We start from the raw sequence: 27,245 nt of genomic DNA, 5'->3' as shown, positions 1-27,245 counted from the left end.
ATAAACAATCAAGTGATATATGTCTAAGTCCCTGATATTTACCATACCGTTCTTTCTATAAATTCCCAGAGTCCCTGTGCAAAAACCTTTATCTGTACATTTATTACTCTATGCTGCAATTCTAGTTACTTACCTGTCTTGAGTGCTATGTCCAGTCTGAGAGCTAAAGCTAAGTCTTTTATATGTATCACATGAGACATTCAATAGATACCTGAAAAATGACATAACATTCTATTTTAAAACAAGTTGTAGGCCGAGGCACATATCACATATATGGATGGCATTTTTCAAATGGCACCTCATGTACTCCACCTCAGCTTAGTACATTGTGAGCATATAGCCCATGTACACAGGAATAGGGACTATTTTGTAAGGACACATTCAAAACATGCCTTTCAGTAGGCAGCAGTGAAGAGCAGAGAAGGAGAAATTATAAGTGTTAGTACCGTACTTTTTTCTACACTTATATCCCATGTAAGCAGAACAGTATAAAGGAATTATACAACCAGTGGGTAGTACGTGCAGTTGCATTAGGTTTACTAGCCTGAAGATGCATGTACAAAACACTAAATCAGGGCGGGCCGCGGTGGCTCAGCGGGCAAAGTGCTTGCCTGCTATGCCGGAGGACCTCGGTTCGATTCCCGGCCCCAGCCCATGTAACAAAAAAAACGGAGAAACAGAATACAATAAAACAAGAAAATGTTTAAAAATGTTTCCCTTTCTTCTATCCTTCCTTCCTTCTATCTGTCTTTCCTTTAAAAAAAAAAATAAAAAAAAAAAAAAAAAAAAAAAAAAAACACTAAATCACCCCCACCTTCTTTAAACCAGGAAGTCAGATACCACTAGTTATATCTTGCTATAATTGCAACACCCTCTTCTCATTTAAATTTATGATCCACCCTTCCTCCTTTATGCAACTTTATTTTAAATTAACATGAATTATCATTATGACTTTTGGGAGAAAGAATTTCATAATACTCTTTGAGGTAGCTGGACTTACCACAAGGTATTGCAAAACCAAGGCTGAAAATCACTGCTTTAGAAATTCTTTTAATTGGTTTTTTTGTACCTCAAATTTCTCTAAATTAGGATTTTTTTTTCTTCTATTTTGAAATTTTCATCTAAGGCATATTTTCTAGTTTTGGAAATCAAGTCCCTTATGAAATATAGAACTTTAAAGGAAAACTTTAATGAACATGTACTGGTTACCACTACACATCAGGCACTCTTCCAGATACTAAGATAGAGTACTGAACAAAACAAATTCCATTCTCTCATAAAGCTTCCACTTCAGTAAAGACACAAAGGTGTCCCCCCGACCCCAGTTTACATGGGACTGTCCTACTTTTAACATCCATTATCGCACATCCCAGGAAACCCTCAGTCTAGGGCAAACCAGCGTAGCTGGTCACCCAAGCAGAGGCAGCTATCAAACAAACAAACAGCCCAAAATTATCAAATGGTGATAAGTGCTATGAAGAAAATTAAGCATAGTAAAGATCAAAGAGTAATGAAGAGGGTGTTACTAATTTGTATAGGAATATCAGAGATGGTTTCTCCGATATAATGTTGTTTGGATAAAGGAGGTTAGCAAGTTACGAAGATATCTGGAGAAAGAAAGTTCCAAGCAGAAATGAATTAAAACAATAGATAACATATAAAGATCATGAGATGGGAGCATACTTAGAATGTCTAAATACACTCTTGTTTCTATGAAAAAAAATAAAGTAGGGTGACAAAGGAAGAATTAAAGAGACTGGTTTGAAAGTTACTGCAATAATTCAGGACAGAGTTGAGGGTATACAAACAAGGTGAAACTAAAATAATAGACAGAGTAACATATAAGACAGCAGGAAGGTAAACATAGTTTCAAGTGTTTTGAAGTCTGTGCATTGATCAAGAATAGAGCAGAAATACTATTTAAATTTAGAGTTTATTAAATCAACTATGCATATCAAAATTGTTAGCATAACCTCCCAAAAGACTAGAAATAACTTTCATACTCACAGAAGTGTAATGGGGGAAAACCGAGATCACTTCAGAAGAATGGAGGAAAAAATTAAAAGCTTAGAAAAAGCATAATATATAATAAGCACAAAATAAGAAATACATCCATATGCATTAGTTATTAAAACACATATAAATGAACTAAACTCATGGTTTAAGGACAGATTGTTAGAAAAAAAATTTTTTAATCTACTATATAAAAACATATTTCCATTGTAAACTATTTTCAGGACAGTGATAACTGAGGAAAGGGGAACTCATGGGATGAATGCGTGCTTATGCTGGCTCTCTGCATTGAGAGAATTTCGCCACCATGGCACTGGGAACTACAGCACAAAGACCACAGAGATTCCATGGAACAGAAGAAGCAGACATTGTAGTTCATGGCTACTGATGTGCCCAGAATACGCTGAGGAGGACAAGGGAAAAGCTGGAGATGTAGAGAGTAAGGGCCCAAAACTCTATGAGGCACTGTCTCTGAGACTCTCAGGCAAGGGCCAGGCTGCACACACACAGGGCAAGAGTGAATGAGGCTCACCGGAATGCAGATACCACAAGGCAACACTGTGAAACAGGCTTACATGAAAGGGGCTGTTGTGTTGCCAAGAGTAAAACATAGGTACTAGAGGAGAATAGACCTGGGAGATATTAAAGTTCCAGCCTTACCAGAGTGGAGAGAGCTCAGTGACAACTCATTAACACAAAGTGTACAATTAAGACAATAACAACAATAAAAACCCACTCTAAGAGCAAACTTTTTCTATGAAGGCCCAAAGAACAAAAATTTTAGGATTTAAGGGCTATATACTGCATCTGTTATTTATTCCTCTCTGGGGTTGTTCCTTTTTCACAACCCCTTAAGAATATAAAAACAACTCTTAGTTTGCAAACTATATCAAAACAGACTGTAGACAATAATTGACCCACAGGCAATATTATTTGCCAATCCTTGCTCCAAACTAAGGTCTATTCTATATATGTCCTACATAGCCTAAAACCAAGCCCTAACAAGATCTATAGGGAAGAGAGACTTTGGGGGTTGAATCTTATTAAGTTGGAGTGGCTTGGTAAGAACCTTGGGCTTTTAAATGTATCAGTCCTATAAAAAAAATAAAACCATATCTCCCCACATTCAAGATATCAGCCCATAGTTGAACTGTCTATTAGAACAAAAGTTAACTCTTCAAGATAGATAAATTCAAGTTCTTCAACACATATCTACAGTGTTCAATATACAAAGTTATTAAACATGCAAAGATGCAGAGATAATGTGACCTGGAAGAGAAAAAAAAATTACTCAGTAGAAACTAACACTGACATGGCCACCACATTGGCTTTAACAGAAAAAAGACTTTAAAACACCTATTACAGATGTTCAAAGACTTAAAGGAAAATATGGCCTTAATGAATGAATACACAGGGAAATAGACATCTTTTTTTTAAAGACCCAGATAAAAATTCTACAAGTGAAAAGAACCACAGAAGGGAACAAAATCACTGGATGGCCTTAAAGTGGAGACAATAGAAGAGAGGGTCACTCAACTTGAAGACAGATGAAAGGAAATCACCCAATCTGAAGAAGAGGAAGAAAACTGAACAAATCCTAAGTGGCTTGAGGGACAATATCAGCCTAATACATGTGTTCTTTGAATGCAAGAAGAAAAGAAGAGTAATAATAAGGTAGAAAACACATTTAAAGAAATGATGACTGAAAAAGTTTCAAATTTGGTGAAAGACATCAGTTCAACAAATTTGCAAAGGTTAGCAAATCCTAAACAGGATAACCACACTGAGAAATACCAGTAAAAATGCTGAAACAAATATTTTTTTAAATCTTGAAAGGAATAGGAAGAAAAAGCACATTATATATTAGGGAACAATATGATTGAGGCTGATTTCTCATCAAAAACCTTGAAAGCCAGAAGGCAGTGGAACAGCATCTATAAAGAAAAAGGAGAGGGTGAGGGAGAAGGAGAGGGGGAAAAACTATGAGCCTAGAATTCCATAAGCAGAAAATTATCTTTTAAAATAAGAGTTAAATAAAGACATTTTAAAATAAACAAAAAAATCAGAGCTTTGTCACTAATTTTGCCTTCAAAAAATGCTATAGGATGTTCTTTAGGGTCATGGTGAATGGAGGGGCTGGGGCTGGAATTGTAGTTATGTGGGTGTGTACAGAAATAAGAGGAATGCAAAAAAGAATATGAACTGATAAGACTGATTTCTATTAGGAATTACCAAAAGAAAACATTGTGAAGTAAATGTTGGCCTTCTAAAGTGCTAATTTTAATTACTTTACAAACAAATTGTTTTCTGTAAACATAAAATATAATTTCCATAAATAGAAAAATTATTTGAAATATAAAGTGATTTTTCATATCACTTTGTAAGAAAATATATAATGTGCAAAGAAACGTGAAGGTATAATCTGAAATAAAAAGAAAAGAGATAAAAGTTGAAAATTCCTCAGAATAAGAGTCCTAGAACATTTCCCTTCATTGTCATACTTTATTTAAAATTTAATAAAACATGTCTGATTCTAAAATTATTTGATAGTTCACAAATTAAAATGATATTATAAGATACGACATTTAAAGATAAAACTAAAAAGAACTCATTAAAGGAAAAAGAGGGAGAAGACATTCTTAAGTCCATGAAATATAAGATTATAACACTTGAGCAATCCATTTGACTCTCAGCTTTCTGGTAGCCTGGGCAAAAAGGGAAATGTGAGTTGCCTTGTATTTATTTTCAGGCAAGAAAAAGCATACAAATTCATCTGCAGAACCAAAATCTTTCTTAAAAATAAACATAAGCAGAAACTTATTTTGTGGCTTCTCGTATGAATTAGGACATTGAGAAATACGGTAGAAAAATTATTTTTTCCTTACCATGATTATGGAAAAGATGTTGTTCCTCTCCCTGCAACAACTTGATGGTTCTTACAGTTAACCAATAAAAGCAAAGGGCAGGAGAGTTCTTGGAAGATGGCAGAATAGGACAGGTCGAGTTCACCCCTGCTCCAAACTAGAGAAGGAACCGGAAGGAAACTGGGATAACGATTCCAGGGTGTGAGGACCTAGTAGGGTCTTCTACACCACACAGGGAGGCCCTGTTGCAAAACCAGAAGAACCGAGATACAGAGAACTGGAGACAGTCCAGCTAGTGCAAACAGCCTAATACGCCTTTTTCCAAAGGGAAACCCAGAGCCCTCAAGAGTGCACAGAAAGGGAGACAGGGACTAGGAAGTAAGACAAGCCACATTCCTTGAACGCTACCCTCAGATGCACCAACCCTGCCCCGCAACTCATCGCACACCCCACACACTTGAACTCCATCACCCGCCCCACCCCATCCCCATGCTCCATGTGCCCCATGCCCTGACCCCACCCAGAGGGCACACATGCCTGCCCCAGGATGACACACCTCTTTCACGTAACTGCACAGTCTCACCCCACTGTCCCAAGAATTGCCCACCTACACCCAGCCCCACAACACCCACCCCCACTTCCCTGCCCCCTGCAGGTGATCACCAGCACATTAAGGCTGCGAGCGCTCACCTTCATACCCAGGCTACACCCACCCTCAGCTAATTAGTTACACGACCCACATCCTACCCCCGCTGAGCTCTACACATGTGTACATCAGTTTACTGCCCTCTCAGATCCACATAAGTACATGTGTGTAACCCCAACATGCCCAGTGACTTGAGCATCCAGGCCACACCTGCTCCCAGCCCATGCAGGTGCAACCTGGTTGCAGCCCCTGACTCCTGCACATGGGCAATCAGGGTGCCGCCCCCTAGACCAGGACACACCAGGGCTCCACCCCCAAGAACCACACACATACAGCCACACCCTCCCCATCCGCATGGTGGCCAAGCATTCGTACACCCACCTTTAAACCTCTGCACTCCAACCCCCTGTCACACACACATGCACCCTTGCTCCACCCTCTGGCACAAGCACCCTGCAAGCACACCTGGCAGGTTCTCACATGTGCATCTACATAGCCACCACCCTGAAACAAGTGTGCACCCCTGCTCCAACTTCCCATCCCCACTCCATAGCTGCGCACCTGTGCCAGGGCACCACCCACCTGACATCACCCACCCTTGACCCATACCCCACAACCCCTGTAACCAGCACCCCGCCCTTGCACACTCCCACATATACCTCCTGAGGCCCCTAGACCCCTCTCCCTAAATAAGGACACACCTAAACCCTGCACTCCCTGTGCCCCAACCTCTGTGCCACCTACCCTACACACTGATAGGCATGACCCACATGCTCCACCCACCCATCCACTGCCTGCCTGTGCACCAGCACCCATGCATCTGCACAGCCCCTCCCATCTGTCTTCCACAGCACTCTCCCTCTGTGTCCCCTACACTGCACCCTGCTCCTATATACCAAGGCTGGCCTGAGCTGCGCTGTGCCCCCATAGACCCTGCACTGCACCTACACAACTCCGTGCCCCTCATCCCATGCTCACAGGCACCAAGGTAGCATCCCCAACCTGTGCCTATACCAGCACTGCAAACCATCACTACACTGTTGTGCCCTGCCCCATGCCCCACATCCTGTTCCACATCCATCCTGCAAATACAAAGCTTTAGACTACTGAAGGAAATCAACTTCCAAAGTAACCCTATGAAGATATTCACATGCCTTGAAGGCAACAGAAGATCACTAAGCATATCTAGAGGCAGACAGATACAAGCCAATCTAATGATCAAATTAAAACAATGGAGGAGATACAGACTTTGGAACAACTAATCAAAGATGTTCATATAAATCTACTAAATAAAACCAATGGGATGGCTAATGACATAAAGGAGATCAAGAAGATACTACAAGAGCATACAGAGGAATTTGAAAGAATAAATAGAAAGATAGCAGATATCACAGAGATTAAAGTTGCCATAGACCAAATAAAAAGTATACTAGAGGCACACGACAGCAAATTTGAAGTGGCAGAAGAAAGAATAAGAGAACTAGAGGACAGGGCAACAGATTTTGAATGTACAAAAGAGAAAATGGCAAAAAAGATGGAAAAATTTGAATTGGATCTCAGGGAAATGATGGACAAAACAAAACGTGCAAATTTAAGAATCATCGGTGTTCCAGAAGGAGAAGAAAAGAATAAAGGGCTGAGAAGATTAGTGGAGGATATAATCTCCTCCTTGGGTGAAAACTTCCCAACCCCTATGAAGGTCATAAATATGCAAATCAAAGAAGCCCAACAAACTCTCAATAGAGAGGCCAAATAGGCCTTCCCCAAGACACATACTAATCAGTCTATGAAGTGTTGAAGATGAGTAGAAAATCCTGAAAACCACAAGAATAATATAATACATACAAGGGAAACCACATAAGACTGAGTTCAGACTCCTCAACTGGCACTATGGAGGCAAGAAGGTAGTGGTATGATACATTTAAGATACTGAAAGAGAAAGACTTCCAGCCAAGAATTCTGTACCCAGCCAAATTATCCTTCAAAACTGAGGGAGAGATTAAACATTTCATAGACAAGCATGCTGAAAAAATCTGTTGACAAGAGACCGGCCCTATAAGAAATACTAAAGGAAGTTCTGCCAGATGAAAAAACAAGACAGGAGAAGAAGGTCTGGAGGAGGGCACAGAATCTAAGAGTACCAGTAACAGCCACTTAAAGGATAAAAAGAGAAACAGGGAAAAGAATATATAGATCTGACAAATAAATTCCAAAGCATAACATGGTGGATTCAAGAAATGCCTTTACAAAAATAACTTTGAACATTAATGGACTAAATTTACCAAGTAAAAGATAGGGATTGGCAGAATGGATTAAGAAATATAATCCAGCTATATGCTGTTTACAAGAGACTCATCTTAGACACAAGGATACAAATAGATTGAAATTGAAAGGATGAAAAAGAGGTTCCACACAAGCTGTAACCGAAAGAAAGCAGAAGTAGCTATACTAATATCAGACAAAACAGACTTTAAACGTAAAGACATCATAAGACTCAAAGCAGGACACTATATATCAATAAAAGGGACAATTCACCAAGAAGAAATAATAATCATCAATGTTGATGCTCCTAATCAAAGAGCTCCAAAGTACATGAGACAAACATTGGCAAAACTGAAAGGAGCAAGAGACGTTTCAACAAAAATGGTAGGAGATTTCAATATACCACTCTCCACTAGAACAACCAGACAGAGAATCAGCAAGGAAATAGAAAATTTAAACAATTTGATAAATGAATTAGACCTAACAGAAATATACAGGTCACTATACCAGAAAACACAAGGATATATACATTCTTTTCCTGTGGTTATGGAACATTCTCCAGGATAGATCATATGCTAGGGCACAAAACGGGTCTTTATAAATTTAAAAACATTAAAATTATTCAAAGCACTTTCTCTGATAACAATGGAATTAAGCTGGAAATCAATAACAACCAAAGAATGAGAACTTTCACATATATATGGAGATCAAATAATGTACTGTTAAACAACCAATGGGTCAAAGAAGAAATTGCAAGAGAAATCAGTAGCTATCTGGAGACAAATGAAAACAAGAACACAATATACAAGAACAAAGGCTGTGCTGAGAGGGAAATTTATTTCCCTAAATACCTACATTAAAAAACAAGAAGGAGCAAAAATTGGGGACTTAATTACTTACCTGGAGAAACTTGAGAAAGAACAGCCAACTACCCCAAAGCAAACAGAAGAGAAATAACAAAGATTAAAGCAGAATTAAATGAATGGGAGCACAAAAGAACAATAGAAAGAATCAATAAAACTAAAAGTAGGTTCTTTGAGAAATCAATGAAGTCAATGGACCACTAGCAAGGCTGACAAAGCAATAAAGAGAGAGGATGCAAATAAACAAAATCAGAAATGAGAGGGGAGTTCATTACCACAGACACTGAGGAAATAAAAAAATCAACAGAGGATACTATGAACAACCAAATGCCAACAAACTAGACAACTTAGATAAAATGGAAAAATTCTTGGAAACACATGAATGAGCTACAGTGACTCAAGAAGAAATAGAAGACTTCAACAAACCAATCACAAGTAAAGAGATTCAATCAGTCATCAAAAATATCTACAAAGAAAAGCCCAGGGCCAGATGGCTTCATAGGAGAATTTTATCAAAATTCCAAGAGAACTAACACTAATCTTGCACAATCTTTTCCAAAAATTTGCGGGAGAAGGAACACTACCTAACACACTTTATGAAGATAGCATCACTTTAATACCCAAACTGGGTAAAGATGTTATAAGAAAGGAAATCTACAGGCTAATCTCCCTAAAGAACATAGATGCAAAAATTCTCAACAAAATACTAGCAAATTGAATCCAACTCTTCCCTTTCAATTTCTTAATGTGTTGTATTTCATTAATTGATTTTCTTGTGTTGATGTCACATTAAAAGAACTATATACCACAACCAGGTGGGGTTTGTACCAGGAATGCAAACATGGTTCAACACAAGAAAATCAATTAATGAAATATAGCACATAAAGAAACTGAAAGGGAAAATTCACATGATCATCTCAATTGATGTTGAAAAAACATTCAACAAAATTCAACATCCTTTTCTGATAAAAACACTTCAAACAGTAGGAATCACAAAAGCATTTATTTTTGAGGAGTTCCCATTTATCTATTTCTTTCTCCAATGCTCGTGCTTTGGGTATAAGATGTAGGAAACCATCTCCTATTATAAGATTTATAAGATATTTCCCTACATTTTCTTCTAAAAGTTTTAAGGTCTTAGATCTAATGTTTAGGTCCTTGATCCATTTTGAGTTAATTTTTGTATTGGATAAGAGCTATGGGTCCTCTTTCATTCTTTGCATGTGGATATCCAGTTTTCCATGCATCATTTATTGAAGAGACTATTCTATCCCAGGTGAGTTGGCTTGATTGCCTTACCAAAGATCAATTGTTCATAGATGAGAGGGTCTACATCTTGAACACTCTACTCGATTCCATTGGTCAGTATATCTATCTTTATGCCAGTACCATGCTGTTTTGACCACTGTAGCTTCATAACACACCTTAAAGTCGGGTAGTGTGAGACCTCCGACTTCATTTTTCTTTCTCAGGATAGTTTTAGCTATTCGGGGCACCCAGCCCTTCCAGATAAATTTGGTTATTGGCTTTTCTATTTCTCAAAAGTAAGTTTTTGGGATTTTAATTGCTACTGCATTGAATCTATAAATCATATTTATAGATTTGTTAATTATATTTAGTCTTCCAATCCATGAACACAGTATGCCCTTACATTTATTTAGGTCTTCTGTGATTTCTTTTAGCAATTTCTTGTAGTTTTCTTTGTAGGTCTTTTGTATCCTTATTTAAATTTAGTCCTAAATATTTTATTCTTTTGGTTGCAATTGTAAATGGAATTTTTTTCTTGATTTCTTGATTTTTTCATGGGTATGGTAGTCCATAACAAACTCTGGGAACTGTTATGTAACTACCTGTTGAAGAATGTTCTGAAAATTATTGCTCTGTAGATATACAATTAAAAAAAGTTAAAGAAAAAAAAAGTTATCCCTCTTCGGAGAGCCAATAAGGTTTATGAGAAAGAACTTTTGAGTCTTTTAAAGTCTATATTGTTATATAGATTTCAAAGGTCTATTCCAAACCAAATGGAAGAGAGAAGGCACTTGTTTCACAGCAGAAATTTACCCTTTGTTTTTATTTTTCAGATTTCTCTGAGATCCAAACAGATGACAGTGAAAAGATCATGCACAACCAGAAGATTTTGCTTTAGACTGCTCTACTTTAAAATACTGTCTCCATGAATGTACTTTGGGCTGCATACATTTCACTAGCATCTGGTTACTGAAATATTAAATATTTCCACTCAAATCAAACTTGAGTTCATATACTTTCTATAAAGTCATTTACAAAATTTTCTTAGCATTCCATTAGTCATGTAAACATAATTATTAGAAACCTTCAGGGATCATCTTTCCCAACTCTACCTAAAAGCAGGACAAAAAACTAACAGATCACTAATTGCTAAAGATGTCCAGGAATTGCCCAACCATTATAAAGGCCCTCTAAAATATTGTTCTACCCCACCTATCCAAGTCCAATCTTCCCTAGCCCCCCATAAGATACATTCTGCACTGCAAAGTAAAACCTAAACACATCATGCTTATTTTACCTCTGTACTATATGAAGGAACTATTTGCATATTTAGAAATGTCTTATGGAACCAATGTATCTGCTTACACATTAACAGTCTATAAATGTTGGTTAAAATGATTTCCTGAATTATTAGCATATACAGTGAAAAGAGATGAAACTTATTTTTAACAAACACACAAAACTTATGACTGTTGATGCTGAAAGTAAATCCCAAGTATATTATAAGCTTTTTACAGTGCTGCTTCCATTTCTATCTTAGGAAATGTTTTAAATTCAGCTAATGTATTCAAGAGAAAAGCAATGTCAACTATTATATAATCACATCTCAATACCAAAACAGGATCTCATCCAGCTTCTTTACCCAATTCATCTGAAAAAAGCAAAAATATAAAGAGCATAAATTTGTAACGAATATGTTTGGTCAATAAGAAGAAAAACCTTACACTAAAAATTAGAGCTCAGACAGCAGGATAGAAGATTGATGTGTAAAACATAATTGTATTTCTATACAGTAATGATGTCAAGTGGAAAATGAAATTAAGGAACAATATCATTTAAAATAAAATTTAAGGAAGAAAATACTTACAAATAATTTAACAAAATAAGTGCAAAACTTTCACTCTAAATATTCCAAACCACTGCTGAAAGTGATTATTATTCAAAACTCCCAAAATTGATTTCCATATTCAACAAAATCCCTAACCAAATCCTAGATGGCTTCTTTGTAGAAACTGACAGGCTTATCCTAAAATTATGAAAACTCATGGAGCCCAGAATAGCCAAATCAGTTCTGAAAATGAAGAACAAAGTTGAAGGACTCACACCTCCTAATTTAAAAACTTATTACAGGTCAATAAAGACAGTGACCTAAGCCACTCTAGGGTTATGTCCCCCACAGAATCCTTGAATAACTAGCAAGACATTAGCAAGTACCAAATCAAGTAACTCAATTTTTTAAAAAAACATATGAGAAACTTTTTTTTAACTTTTTTTATTAAATTAACAAACAAAACATTTAGAAATCATTCCATTCTACATATATAATCAGTAATTCTTAATATCATCACATAGTTGCATATTTATCATTTCTTAGTACATTTGCATCGATTTAGAAAAAGAAATAAAAAGACAACAGAAAAAGAAATAAAATGATAATAGAGAAAAAAAAACTATACGCACCATACCCCTTACCCCTCGCTTTCATTTACCACTATTTCAAACTGAATTTATTTTAACATTTGTCCCCCCTATTATTTATTTTTATTCCATACGTTCTACTCTTCTGTTGATATAGTAGCTAAAAGGAGCATCAGACATAAGGTTTTCACATTCACAGAGTCTCATTGTGAAAGCTATATCATTGTTCAATCATCATCAAGAAACATGGTTACTGGAACACTGCACTACATTTTCAGGTAATTCCCTCCAGCCTCTCCACTACATCTTGAACAACAAGGTGATATCTACTTAATACGTAAGAATAACCTCCAGGATAACCTCTCAACTCTGTTTGGAATCTCTCAGCCATTGACACTTTGTCTCATTTTACTCTTCCCCCTTTGGGTCGAGAAGTTTCTCTCAGTTCCTTGATGTTAATTTTCAGCTCATTCTAGGGTTTTTCTCAGTCCCTTGATGCTGAGTCTCAGCTCATTCCAGGATCTCTGTCCCACGTTGCCAGGAAGGTCCACACCGCTGGGAGTCATGTCCCATGCAGAGAGGGGGAGAGTGGTGAGACTTCTCATCATATTGGCTGGAGAGAGAGGCCACATCTGAGCAACAAAAGAGGCTCTCTTGGGGGTGATTCTTAAGCCTAAATTTTAAGTAGACTTGACCTATCCTTTGTAGGGTTAAGTTTCATGTGAACAAACCCCAAGACTGGGGGCTCAGCCTATAGCTTTGGTTGTCCACACTGCTTGTGAGAATATAAAGAATTCAACTTGGGGAAGTTGAATTTCTCCCCACTCTCACCATTCCCCGAAGGGGGCTTGCAAATACTTTTCCAGTCACTGATCAAATCATTCTGGGATTCATCGGGGGATCACTCTGGACAGACCAACAAAATTTCATGTGCTACCTGAGATTCCAAGTACTTATGACATTCAATCAAACTATCTACATGAGTTATATTAGGAAATGCTCTAGCCAAAATCTAAATTTTGTAACTAATAAACATTTTTGCTTTAGTCTCACACAGAAGGTGACATTTTAAAGTATTAGTTATCCTCTATTTTCAGCACCCTGCAATAATGACAATCCTTTGTTCTTCCTCATGTAAAAACATTTTTAAAATTTGTACATTGTACATTTCACTATTATTATACACTCTAGGCATTCCTAGATTATACCATCTCGATCTTTAACATCTATCTTTCTTTCTGATTTCATTTATGTCCCCAGCCCTCCTCCCTCTATCATTCTCACATGCAGCTTCATTCAGTGTTTTAACATAATTACATTACAGTTAGGTAGTATTGTGCTGTCCATTTCTGAGTTTTTGTATCCAGTCCTGTTGCACAGTCCGTATCCCTTCAGCTCCAATTACCCACTATCTTACCCTATTTCTATCTCCTGATGGTCTCTGTTACCAATGACATATTCCAAGTTTATTCACTAATGTCGGTTCATATCAGTGAGACCACACAGTATTTGTCCTTTAGTTTTTGGCTAGTTTCACTCAGCATAATGTTCTCTAGGTCCATCCATGTTGTTACATACTTCATAAGTTTATTCTGTCTTAGAGCTGCATAATATTCCATCGTATGTATATACCACAGTTTGTTTAGCCACTCATGAGAAACTTTTTAAAATTTCTCTTTGTTGAGATTTTTATATTGTTCATTCATTGATTTTCCTATATCCTTTAGTTCCTTCTCCTTGTTTTCCTTTATCTCCTTGAGCATATCATGGATCATTTTTTCAAAACTTTTATATCCAAAGTCTAGTCCTTTTCATTGATGGTCTCTGGATTTCCATCTTGTTTCTTTGGGTGAATCATCATTTCTGTTTCTTTACTTGACTTTTATTTTGTGTACAATGTACATTTTAATATTTTAAAGGTGTTAACTCTGGGATTGAGTCCCTATACTGCCTGTTTCTTAAATTTGCATCTAGCAGGTTTCTGTGAGTACCAAAAGCTCATAAAAACAAACCAAAGCAAAATGCACTTTCACAGTCTTTGCAAATTAGCTCTGCTTTGGCTAATGGTCTCTGTCAGTGCTTAGCCTTCCTAACACAAAGATTAGCAGGAGGTGAACACAAAATACAGGGTCCTTTCTGTCTTATCCAAGCCTGCACAGAGGCTGCTTCTTGTCCTGGGTTTGTGCTTACTCATGGCCTTAGGAATTCCCCCATTCACAGGAATTCAAATACCCTCTCTTATTCTATATGAAATAGAATAGGTCCAGCTAGAAAGGAGTGTCCTGGTTCGGTCTTTCACCTTCTACCCACTAGACTGGCACTGACACACAGGCACCCCAGTGTGTACATAGGCATTACTTCTGCTCCCTCCAGAGCAGGGCCAGACTGAGTACACCACACCCACAGAGGATAAAAGGGAGGAACTAGGAAGGGTACCATGAGTTTCACCTACCATTTTCAAAGCAGTGTTGTTTTGATTCTGCAATTCTTTGACTCTTTTTTTTTAAGTTTTGAAGAAAATGGCTCTGTTAGCTTTTGCTGATTGTTCAAGATTCCGTGGTAGAACAGCACACTAGAGTGTCTCAGGCGCCATCTTGGTCAACTAGAACCTTGTCATTTAAGTCTTGACAGGAGGGCCAAGCCCTTTCAGCAAATGGTTGAGCAGTCTTTTCAACAACCGGCTAGGACAACTGGATATCTATTTGCAAAAGAATGAAGTTGGGGCCCTAATCTCACATCATCTGTAAAAATATAACTCAAAATGGACCAAGTATCTAAATATAAAGAGCTAAAACTATAAAAATTTTAGAAGAAAAACAATTCACTCCATGAACAGGCATAAATATTCATGACCTTTGATTTGGCAATGGTTTATTAGATATAAATCCAAAAGCACAAGCAACAAAAGAAAAAAGATAAATCGGACCTCATAAAAATTAAAAACATTCATGCTTCAAAGAACACAATCAACAAAGTGAAAAAACAACCCAAAGAATAGGGGAAAAAATTTTCAAATCATATATCTGATAAGCGATAAGGAATATATAAAGTAGTCTTACAACTCAACAATAACAGACAAGCAATCTAGTCAAAAAAGTGCTAAAGATCTAAATAGATGTTTCTCCAAAGAAAATTTTAAAATGGCTAGTAAGCACATGAAAAGATGCTCAATATCACTAGCCATCGGGGAAATCAAAACTATAATGAGATATAACTTCACACTCACTAAGATGCCTATAACCAAAAAAAGACCAAAAATAAAAAATTCTTGGCAGGATGTGTAGAAATTGGAGCTCTCCTACACTACTGGTAGAAATGTAAAATGGTGCAATCACTTTGGGAAACTGGCTGTTCATCAAAAAGTTAAACATAGAATTCTAAAAGTGATTGTGGAAATGGTTGCACAACTCTCTGAATATACTAAAAACCAATGAATTGTATACTTTAAATGCCTGTATTCTCTGGTATATGAATTATGTTTTAATAAAGTAGTTAATAAATACAGTTGTCCCAAAATAAAAAAATGATACCTCCCTAAATATAAATGTTAAACAAAAGTAAAATGGCTTTCTGTTGGGTATGCTACTATAAAAGATGGATACAATCCATGGTTCCCAATGGTCATTCACAAGTAAAAATTGTCTAAGGAATTTAATGGTTCATGGGCTGCCTGAAGGTTCTAAATCAGTAGGTTGATGAGGTCCAGTAATCTGTGTTTTTAGCAAGCTTCCGAAATGATTCTAACGTATAGAGCCAGAATCAAGACCCACTGGACTATTAAGTCCTGACTAAAACGATTTCATGATTCTCTACCTATGACCCTCTCAGTATTTTCCATTTATCCAAGAATCTCAAGTTCCTTCATAGAATTAATCTTCTTGATTAAAGAGTCTGATTTTAGAAAGAGGGAGCCTCATCTGAAGTATTAGAGTACCACACATATTTCTATTAATCTTATGTGTGTCTATTATTTTAACTACCTCAAATTTTTATCTGGAAAGAAACGGGTATAAATAAATTGAATAAATAAAAGATCAAATGTATCCTCTAAAACCTTATTTCTCAAACTGGGACACACTGGAGAGTCCACATTTTTCTCAAATATTTATAATTTGATATATTTTATGTTAAAAATACAGGTATATTATAGTATCAAATGCAAAGTATTAATGAATCTTTAAGATAAAACCCGGATACCTCAAAACAAATTCCATATTTGCTACAGAATCACTTTGAACTACATCGCCATGTTCTAAGGGTACCCATCCATTCTCTCCTGCAATTAGGAGTACTTCAGTGGAAAAATACGAGAAATCTAGGCACTCTGTTTTCCACTCCATGGGATGAAATATCTAACTTTTTTTGGACCACGTGTAGATTAGTCAAGCTGTTGGTGACTATGCTCTAAGCACGTGAGGAAGGGGTAAAATTTGAACTGAGTATAATAACTAAACCATAATCTATTAACAATTCAGTGAAATGTCATTCAAAAGGAAGTTGCATTCAGGAAAAAGCCCTGGGTAGCCTCTCTGGGGCCTCAATTTAATTAAATATCACAAAAGAGAGATGTTCCCCAAGATTTGCAATCTTTCTCTTAGATCTAGTAGTTTGATTCTTTTATTGTTCTTTTCAGCTAATTTCTCAAAAACATTGACAAAAACTTCACAAGTGGATTAAACAGCAAAAATTATATAATCAGAATTATATAATTCCAGGTCCATTTCCTCAGCATCAAAATTGAAGAGTGGAATAAAATGAACGTTAAGGTCTTTTCCAGATTTAAAATTTTATATTTTCAAAATACTTGCCAGTGTTGAAGACATGTAGTATAAATTTTTAAGGCAATTCCAAAAAAAATGGTCTTATCCTTTCCATCACAGTGTTTCCTTTTGCATCATCCTAACTCAAAACCCCTTCTTCCACCCCTGGATTTTTTTTAACAGTTTGCTAAAGCACATTCTGGTCTTCAGTCTTTCCTTAATCCACTACATTAACCACATTGCTGTTAGTCTTCCTTTATCATTTTCTTCAATGGCTCTTAGCCTAGCATTTGATGTATTCTACAGTCTTGAAGCAATTTATCTTTCTAACATCTTTTCTAGTCCTATCTTATATTAACTTACATTTCAGCAAACTTGTCAGTTCCTTCTTCTACTACATACACACAAATAGTTCTGGCAAATTTGCCTATTTCTGTCACTAACTCTCAAGCTATCTTCCCATTTTTGCTCCATTCTTCAAGAACTCTGCTCTCATGGGGGTACAATGGAGCCTCCACTACAGACCTTTTCTGTTCATCTTCTTTAAATTCCTGGGCATTTAGCTTTAATGCACCTTTGGCATTAAGCATATGCGACCCTCCATTGGGCACATTCAATATAGGAAAGTTCTGCAATGATACCTCTGCCTTATTTTCTTCCAGGTATGCCCTTCAGTTTTAAAATTGGGTTAATAAAAAAGCATAGCATCAGAAGAGGCCATATATTAACTTACAAATTTTTAAAAAGCAATACATACAGCTTATGCCTAATTATTAGAAAATTTGCAACAAGCTCATCCTACTCTTGCCAACAATATTTTACAGATTTATTCTCAAATGGAAGGAAATTCTTCATATTTGGGTTAAAACTTCCTGCTTAATATTTCTCCTTTAAAAAACAAAGGCAACATTTCAAGGTAAGTCACCAAAAGTTTTAACTACAAAACTTTATTGAGGCCCCCCCCCCCAAAAAACCCACAAAGTTCCTGAAACTGTTGTTCTGTGTTCCAGTAACCTTGATTCTTGAAGACAATTGTATAACAAGATAGCTTTTACAATGTGACTATGATTGTGAAAACCTTGTGTCTGATGCTCCTTGTATCCAGGGAATGAATAGATGAGTAAAAAAATAAGGATAAAAAATAAATAAATAATAGGTGGGGGATAAAAGGTAAAAAATTGGGTAGACTGAAATACTGGTGGCCAGTGAGAGGGTGGGGTAAGGAGTACAGGATGTGTGAGCTTTTTTCCTTTTTCTTTTTATTTCTTTTTCTGGAGTGATACAAATGTTCTAAAAATGATCATGGTGATGAATACACAACTATATGATGATAATGTGAGCCACTGATTGTACACCATGCATGGACTACATGTGTGTGAAGATTTCTCTACAAAAATAAAAAAAATTAAGAAATATAAAACTAGGAACATAGTTTGTACAACAGTAAAACTTCTTATTGTATAGACAGTATAGCAAAATTGAATTTGAGGAGGGAAAAGAAAAAGACATTTTGTCTAGTCAAAATCGTATAAACAAAATGGCACATATTTTCTCCACCAGCCATGCAAAACGCTTAATTTTTATAAAAGCTACATGTGCTCTGACAAGTACCAACCCCCCTTTCCCCAATAGTGAATATTCCTGCTTTAATTTCAGAAATATTTTATTTCAACTACAAAGTTTTTGGTCTAGCTTAACAAAGAACACTGAATCAGAGCTTTATCCTCTGATAATAATACTGAGATAATGCTGATACAAGTCCCAATCTGCCACTTTCACTTCTATACCAAAAGAAAAACTATTGAAGAGCCAAGAAACACACTCTTAACAAGCCCTGGGATGAAGGGTCAGTAAACCTTAGGATATAGATTGCAATCATGAAATATTAAGTTGAGACAAAAATGTTTTTAATATGTCTCTTTAAAATAAAAGCATTTCACTAATTCAAAATAGTCTGAAAGTCAAACTTCAATGAAAAAGTCTCTTATTTGACTAGGTTGGCAGGTAAAAAGTTGTACTTATTTTATGAGACAGAAAAAAGAGGGGTGAAAGAAATTCACGTTTGGCACATTTATCTGTTAAGCAATTGCCAAAAGCCAATTTTGTTCTCCCTTCACCAAATAGAGACCATCTGAAGGAGCCTGCCGTACTCACATGAAGAGTCGAGGGGTCTGGCAGGAATTCAGCATCTTCTCCAAAGATAAAATCGGGCGGCAGTTCTGGGTATTGGGCATTGAAAATTATATCCCCTGAAATAAAAGAAAATGACAGGCTATTCTTATTTCCTTGCTAAAGTACAAACATTCTGAGTAGTGCACCAGAAAAACTTCTAAAACAAGTTTATAAAATTTAAGAAAAAATTTTGAAAAGCACTTTCTGAACGATTAATTCTATAACTAAAAGAACTGATTTCTTCTCCTAAATTTACATCCACAAATACAATCAAAACTGATTTAAATCCTAATACACTATAAATATAAACATACAAATAGAAAGATAGAGACAGCCACATCCAAAGTGCATGCTGATTTTTGTAGGATATATTATTGTTCAATCATTGCCATCATGATAATTAATGTCTTTACTGAGTACTGATTGCATAAAGACATAGTCCTTGTCTCACAGAAATTAAGCATACATACTTTTTTATAATGAAAAAAACACTGGCTTTAAAAAGTTAGATTTGTATCGGCAAGGTCTCCTAATTACTTATCAGCTCAAATGACCTTCAGTTTCTTCATCAGTAAAAGGGGGATATAGCAGTACTGGCTACACAGATTTGTTGTGAAGATAAAAAGACACAGAATACCCATCATTTACATAATAAGTGACACAGGAGTAACACTACTTTATTTTGAAACATAAGAAAAATTACAAAGCTCATTAGCAAATTTGTATTTTAAGTTCTTCTACCACACTGTTCCTTTTCTGTCTCCTTCTTTAGCTCCCTGTGATTTCCTCTGCTCACCCCACAATTGGTCCTCATGACCCTGTTAATATACAGAAGCAGATTAGTATATCAACAATCTAGCATATATTGTTAGATCTAAAGTTCTAGATACATTGTGTATGCATAAGAATGTGTGTGCTTGTGTAAATGATTACAACCTCTGCACAGACTTATATCAGTCAGGTCATTTTTACTGCTCAAACAATAATATTCACACTGTTGATATAAAAATTTAAACATTCAGGCTTCAGTTGTCATTTGAATTCTTATATCTCTATGTACTGGCATTTCAATGTCAAACTCAGTAAGTCTAAAAACAAGGTCACGACTGTCCCTTTTCATGCTCTCTCCCCATGGCTGACTTCCTTATTTCTTGGGATGGCATTGCTATTTCTTAACAGGTATGCTGAAACTTTGGCATCAAGTGTGCCTTAAACACTTACTGTATACTCTCAGACAGCATGTCATCTCAATTTTTCCTCCAAAATGTATCTCACATGGGTATTTCTTACTGCTAACAGCTTTACCTAGGTTCAAGTCACCTAGTCCATACATTCATGCATCTATTCCACAGATATTTTAGCTTTCTCTCAGCACTGAAAATCGATTTAAAAAAAAGAAACAAAGAACCCTGTTCTTAAAGAGCTCACAGATTAAAAGAACTCAGTTCTTACTACAGCCCTCTTATATATCCTCCCAGCGGCAGTCTCTCTTCACTCAATAATGCATACTACCACCAAATAAATCTTCTTAAAAGCACTACTTTGCCCCAAAACTTAAGTCAAAAAAACTTTAAATGACTCTCTAATGTCAACTGATATAAGAACAAATTTTTAAATTGGCATTTAAGGCCTCCAAAATATGATGCTCCTACCTATTTACCATCCTCCTCTCTGTCCACAAACCATACCAATCTCTCCACTGCCCTGCAAATACCATGCCACCCAGTTAAAATTTTCTCTTCTGGTGTTCCGCTCTTACCCATTCCTTAAGGGCACACTTAACCACCTCTCTTGCATGACGGCTTCCCTAATAAATCTGTACACACTGATCATTGTTATTCCAACAAAAATTCAACAAAATTCAACAATACCTATTGGGTATACCACTCACCTAGGTATTTAATTGTAAATACCCTTATACTGGTATATTCTTTCTTCATTGAAAAATAATTCATAACAAACACATACCACATTGGCAGTGCTGTTAGAAACATTGTGTCAATACAAAGATGTTTTTCTTCAAGGAGCATATAGTTAGTGAGCACAAGACACATAAAAAGGACCACAAATACACAGCAGTACAAGGTAAGGATATATAGTTGATCTTCCTAAATATACTATCAGCATTCAGTGAATAGAAATGTTCTTATACTCGATTCATGTCTCTGACAGGGCAAAGTTCAGTTCATTTAGAATATATTTGAGAAATAATAATGAAAGAAATTCTATTTTTTGAATTGGATATCTAAGTACTGAGAAAATCTACAGTATGGAATAAAATATGTTTCTCCATCAAAGGACATTATCAAGAAAATGAAAAGGTAACCTACAGAATGGGAAAAAATATTTGCAAATCATTTATTTGATTAAAAACTTGCACTCAGAATATATAAAGAACTCATAACTGAATAAAAAGACAACCCAATTAAAATATGTGCAAAGGATCTGAATAGACATTTCTCTGCAGAAAATATACAAATGGCCAATATGCACATACAAAGATGCTCAACATCATTAGCTATCAAGGGAATGCAAAGCAAAACACAGTGCAATACCACTTAATATCCATTACAATAGCTAAAAAGACACATAATACTAAGTGTTGGTAAGGATATGGAAAGACTGGAACCCTCACATATAAAATGATGTAGCCACTTTGGAGAATAGTTTGCAGTTCCACAAAATGTTAAATGTAGAGTTATATATCACCCAAGCAATTCCACCTCTAGGAATACACCTAAGAGAACTGAAAATATATGTCCTCATAAAAATTTGTTCATAGCAGCATTCATCATAAAAGTCAAAATGTGACAACAATCCACATGTCCATTAGCTGCTGAATGGATCAACCCATTCATTCAATACATCTATACAATGGAATACTACTGAGCCATAAAAAGTGAAGTACAGACAAATTCTACAACATGGGATGAACCTTGAAAATACTGGCATAAGTAAAAGAAGCCAGACATAGAAGGCTACACATTGTATGATTACTGTATGATTCCGTTATATGAAATGTCATAAAGCCAGAAGTTTGGGGAAAGGGGAATTGGGAGTGATTGTTAACTAGGCCAGTATTTCTTTCTGTGGTGATGAAAATGATCAGGGACTAGACAGTGGTGATGGCTTCACAATTTTGCTAATATACTAAAAACCATTGAATTGTACACTTTAAAGGATGAGTTGCATGATATGTGAATTATATCTTAAGAAACTGTTTTTTAATCTGATCCAAAGAGTTGTCTCACTTAAAAAAAAAAATCTGAGGGCAGGCCATGGTGGTTCAGCAGGCACAGTTCTCGCCTGCCATGCTGGAGACCCAGGTTCAATTCCTGGTGGCTGCCCATGTTGAAAAAAAGAAATCTGAACTTATATACAAATAAATTAGCATTTCCTGAATGCTTATTGGTAAATTTAATTTTTGTAAATAACATCACTTTGACAATGCATTTTAAGAGATTTCCATATTAAGGAATGCTGCAATGAGAGCTTTTTAAAAGAAAGGAATATTTTTATAAGATGAATACCCAAAAAGATCATTACTTTTCAAGAAGTTTTGCCAAATGAGTCCTTTTAAAAGACAGGTCTTGGAGCATGTTAAGTATTAGTTGATTAAAAAACAATTTAAGCAACTAAAAGTATTTGAATATACAATAGAATTGAATAAAAAACAACAGGAAGAGATGTTTAACAAATTTATCTATCTTGTTTTGTTTCATCGCAGCTTCACAGCTTCAACTCAAAAGGTTTTTTGAAAGAGAGTTCACTACATTACATATAGTAAAAACATCACACACATAGTTTTAAAAACAAGGAAGTGAGTTTAAATATATTTCAGAATCTCATACTCTAAACTTTTACACTTTCTCAAACAGTACCTTTAACCTCAAAGAACTCCAGAAACACTTTGCTTCAATACTCTATAGTCTCTTTGAAATAATATGTGGCATTGTTTCTTGCTATGGAGAACAATCAGTAAATCAGTCAAGAACATTTATTAAAAACTCACTATGCACAGATGAGCATATTGGACATATGGGGAGGTATACAGGAAGCAAAAAACATAGTACCTGACCTCGAGGCAAAGATGGTGGGGACAAGACCAACACAAATCAAATAGAAGACCAATAACATCACATTACCTTTATTTCACCCTGGAGAAGATGATATGAAGATAGAGTACAGATTCCTTGGATAATACTTCTTTAAGTTTTCGGAGGGTAGACAGGAGAACAAAGAAATAAAAACAGAATCAGAGGTGATGTGAGGTGAAGAAAAAGAAGGAAAAAATGAAAACCCATAGTCTGGCTAGAAGTATTATGACCACCTAACAAGAAAATAGTACTTAAGAACATTTTTCATTACTCCTTGAAATTTTCCAGGCTATATAAGTGGGACCAATGGGACAGAAGCCCCTCTATTTGAAAATACACATACACAGGCTTTATAATATGACATATACATGAAGTTTCATAAATTCCACCACAAGACAGTTTTTACATGCTGGTCCTCAGCCACGGGCAAGGTATCAGCACCATCTCAGGAATGTCCAGTCACCAGTTCTGCAGAGTGGACCATGTGCCCTGCTCCCCAGTTACAAAAGGAGAACAGCCTGTTTATAGACTCCTTTCTTTATTCTTTACCAATGAAATATTGTGTCCCTTTGTCTATTTTAAAGTTCATAACTGCCTGGAAAATATAGTTTCAAAGAAACAATTCAAATGATAAATAACTGGAGTTTGGCCAGTGAAAGAAGAATTATTCCTACTAGTTGTTGCACTAAGTGATTATTTACAGAAACTCCAGGTTTCAAAAGTAATGGTCAGACAAGAAATCTTCTGGAAATGCCAGGGTGAAGGAGATTCATATTGGAAAAGGAGATTCAACCAACAGAGATTTACAAAAAACCTAGAGGTAAAATTTCCATGATTAATGAGCTCTAACTCTTAGAAATTGTTTCCTTACATGAAATTTAACATTTCTCTCTGAAAATTTTATCCACTGGCTTTAGAATTTTATGGAACAAATCTAATTTCTCTTTAATATCAAAGTCATTCAATTATTTGAATGCAGTTCTCACAACATTTCCTTCAACCTCACTCTGAGTCACCTCTTAGCCAGGCTAAATATCCCAGTTTCTCTCACTATTTCTCATTTGTCTTGGTCTCAGTTTCCTTTACCATCCTATCCTATTCTCTCCTTACACAATGTGCGTCGATTTATCTCTAGCCCTTTTAGAGGATAATATCCAGAAGTAAACCTAAGATTCCAGGTTTGCTCTACACAGGACAGAATATAATAAGAAAACTCAGGCCTTCACTTTACCTACTAAACTTCTATTAACAATTTTGCAAACTGATTTAATTTTGACAGCCACATCAAATATGACTCATATTATGCTTCCTATCAATTAGAAGCTTCAACAATTTTATATATGTGCAACTGCTAAGCCACATCTGCCTCATTTTTTTTTATGGGACAGTTTAATTTCAGAATCACCTTCAGAATTCAACTTCAGGATTTTAAATGTATCCGTATTAAATTTCAATTTTGTTAGATTTACCTCTTTATTTACAACATCATAATATTGTTAGATTCTACTCCAGTTTTGGTTTGGCACTCCTAGCTTCGAGTCATAAACAGTTTGGCTAAGGCATGCTTCTAAAAATTTTCCTCATTGGCAGCCACAGTCCAATTCATCAGTACCTCTTTGTGCAATCATTCAAACAATAGTATCTACCCAAAATACTATGAACCTGAACATTAATCACAAAGATGTCATGAAAGAAGCATCAAATGCTTTGCCTACAAATTCAGGGATACCTTCCATGATTCCAATGTGCAGCATACTTTTTATCTTGAGAAGTAGAATTTATTTTCTGATACCAAGGAAAAGAGACTATAAAGGATTGTCACATCTGAGAGTTGGTGTAATTTACATAAATCAGACCCTCAAAAAATATTTGTAGAAGAAAGGATGCAAAAGAGGGTGGAGGGGACTACACTTAAATAACCTAATCTGCCTCCTCTCCTTATAAGACTTCCTTCTATCAGATCCCTATCTCTAGGCTGAGAGCTCTGTGTAGGAGACATCTAATCTTCTTTCCACTTCTAATATCTAAAGCAGTGCTGTCCAATAGAAATATAAGGCAAGTTACAAATACATTTTTAAACTTTAGTAGCCACATTTAAAAAGGAAAATGTGAAATTAAATTTTAAATTATTTTTTAAAATCTTATAGCCTGTAAAATTCATCTCTATTTTTTAATGCAGTATTATTGAAATATGTTCACACATCATACCAACCATCTGAAGTATACAATCACTTGCTCATAAAATCATCACATACTTGTGCATATATCCCCATGATCAAATTTAGAATATTTTCATTACTCCAGAAAAAAATAAAAAATAAAACCCAAATTCTCCCACGCCTCTTATACCCCCCATTATGGTCCCATAGTATTGGTGTGGTATATTTGTTACTGTTGATCAAAGAGTATGAAAATATTACTGTTAAATATAGTCCATAGTTTGTAATAGGCACATCTTTCTCATATACCCTTCTATTATTAACTCCTTGTAATAGTGTCAGACATTTGCTCTACTTCATGAAAGAACTTTTTCATATTTGTTCAGTTAATCACAGACATTGTCCAACACAAGTTCACTGCTTTGGACAGTTGGACAAGCTTCATCACATGCATAGATTCATGTAACCAACTCCAAAATCAGGATAATGAACAATTCTATCACTCCTAAGAATTTCTTCAGGCTATCCCTTTGTAATCAAACTTTTCCACCATATCTAATCCCTGGCAACCACTGATCTCTTCTCCAGCCCTTCAATCTTGCATTTTCCAGAATCACAAACAAATGAGTCATATAGTATGTAACCTTTTGAGACTGGTTCCTTTCATTCATCATAAGGCATTCATCCAAGTTTTGCATGAATCAATAGTTTGTTCTTTTTTATAGCTTATACCTGATTAGCATTTCAAGTCTATGGATGTACCACAATTTGTTTATCTATTTACCCAATGAAGAACATGTAAGTTGTTTCCATTTTTTGACAATTATGAATAATACTGCTATAAACACCCATGTACAGGTTTTTGCATAAACATTAAGTTTTCACTTCTAGAGAAATGACCATCATTTCTGGATAATTAAGAGTGGAATTGCTAAGCCATGTGAAAAGTGTCTTTAACCTTATAAGAAACTGTCAAACTGTTTTCAAGTATGGTTGTTCTATTTAAGATTCACCCCAGCAATGCATGAGAGTTAAAATTGCTAAGTGCTCTCCCCAGGACTATTTATTTGCTGTAGTTGTTTCTAGCCACTCTAATGGGTATGTAGTGGCAACTCCTGGTTTTAATTTACATTTCCCTAATAACTAACACAGGTGAGCACCTTTGCATGTGCTTAGTTGCTATCCATATATCTTTTTGGTAATGTTTCTGTTAAAATCTAGTGCTCATTTTTTTATCCATTTGGTTTCTTATTGTTGAATTTTGAGAGCTCTTTATGTACTCTTAAAATGTGTCCTTTGTCAAATTTGCAAACACTTTCTTTCACTGTGGCTTGTTTTTTCATTCTCTTAACAGTGCATCAGCTAAACAAAAAATTTAATTTTTGTGAAGGCCATCTTACCAATTTTTTTTTCTTGCACGGATTATGCTTTGGGAATGTTGTATCTAGGTACTAATTACCTAACCCAGAGTTAGGTCTACCTGTCTTCTAAGAGTTTCATAGCTTGAAATTTTATATTTAAGAATGTGATTTATTTGAAGTAATTTTTGTACTCAGTTTAAGGTTCATTTTTTTCTTACACATGGATGTCCAATTGCCCCAACACCATTTGTTTAGAAGACTATACTTTCTTCCCTGAACTACCTTCATATCTTCATGAAAAATCAATTGACCATTATTCATATGGACTTTCTAATTTGTTTTAATGATCCATGTGTCTATCTTTTTGTCATACCACACTGAT

The 27,245-nt window shown here is 35.7% G+C and overlaps 1 protein-coding gene across 4 annotated transcripts in view; it reads right to left on the bottom strand.

Annotated features, from left to right (window-relative positions):
• Positions 1–27,245, bottom strand: part of BABAM2 (BRISC and BRCA1 A complex member 2) — a 626,549-nt gene that overhangs the window by 429,996 nt on the left and 169,308 nt on the right. For all 4 annotated transcript variants that reach the window (XM_077152478.1, XM_077152476.1, XM_077152480.1 and 1 more), the window contains one exon: positions 19,229–19,323. In XM_077152478.1, coding sequence (XP_077008593.1) covers positions 19,229–19,323 — 95 coding nt within the window. The remainder of the gene's footprint in view (positions 1–19,228; positions 19,324–27,245) is intronic.

This window comes from Tamandua tetradactyla, chromosome 3 (genome assembly GCF_023851605.1).
Source record: "Tamandua tetradactyla isolate mTamTet1 chromosome 3, mTamTet1.pri, whole genome shotgun sequence".
NCBI classification, from domain to species: Eukaryota; Metazoa; Chordata; class Mammalia; order Pilosa; family Myrmecophagidae; genus Tamandua; species Tamandua tetradactyla.
This window is presented reverse-complemented; position numbering and strand designations above follow the sequence as displayed.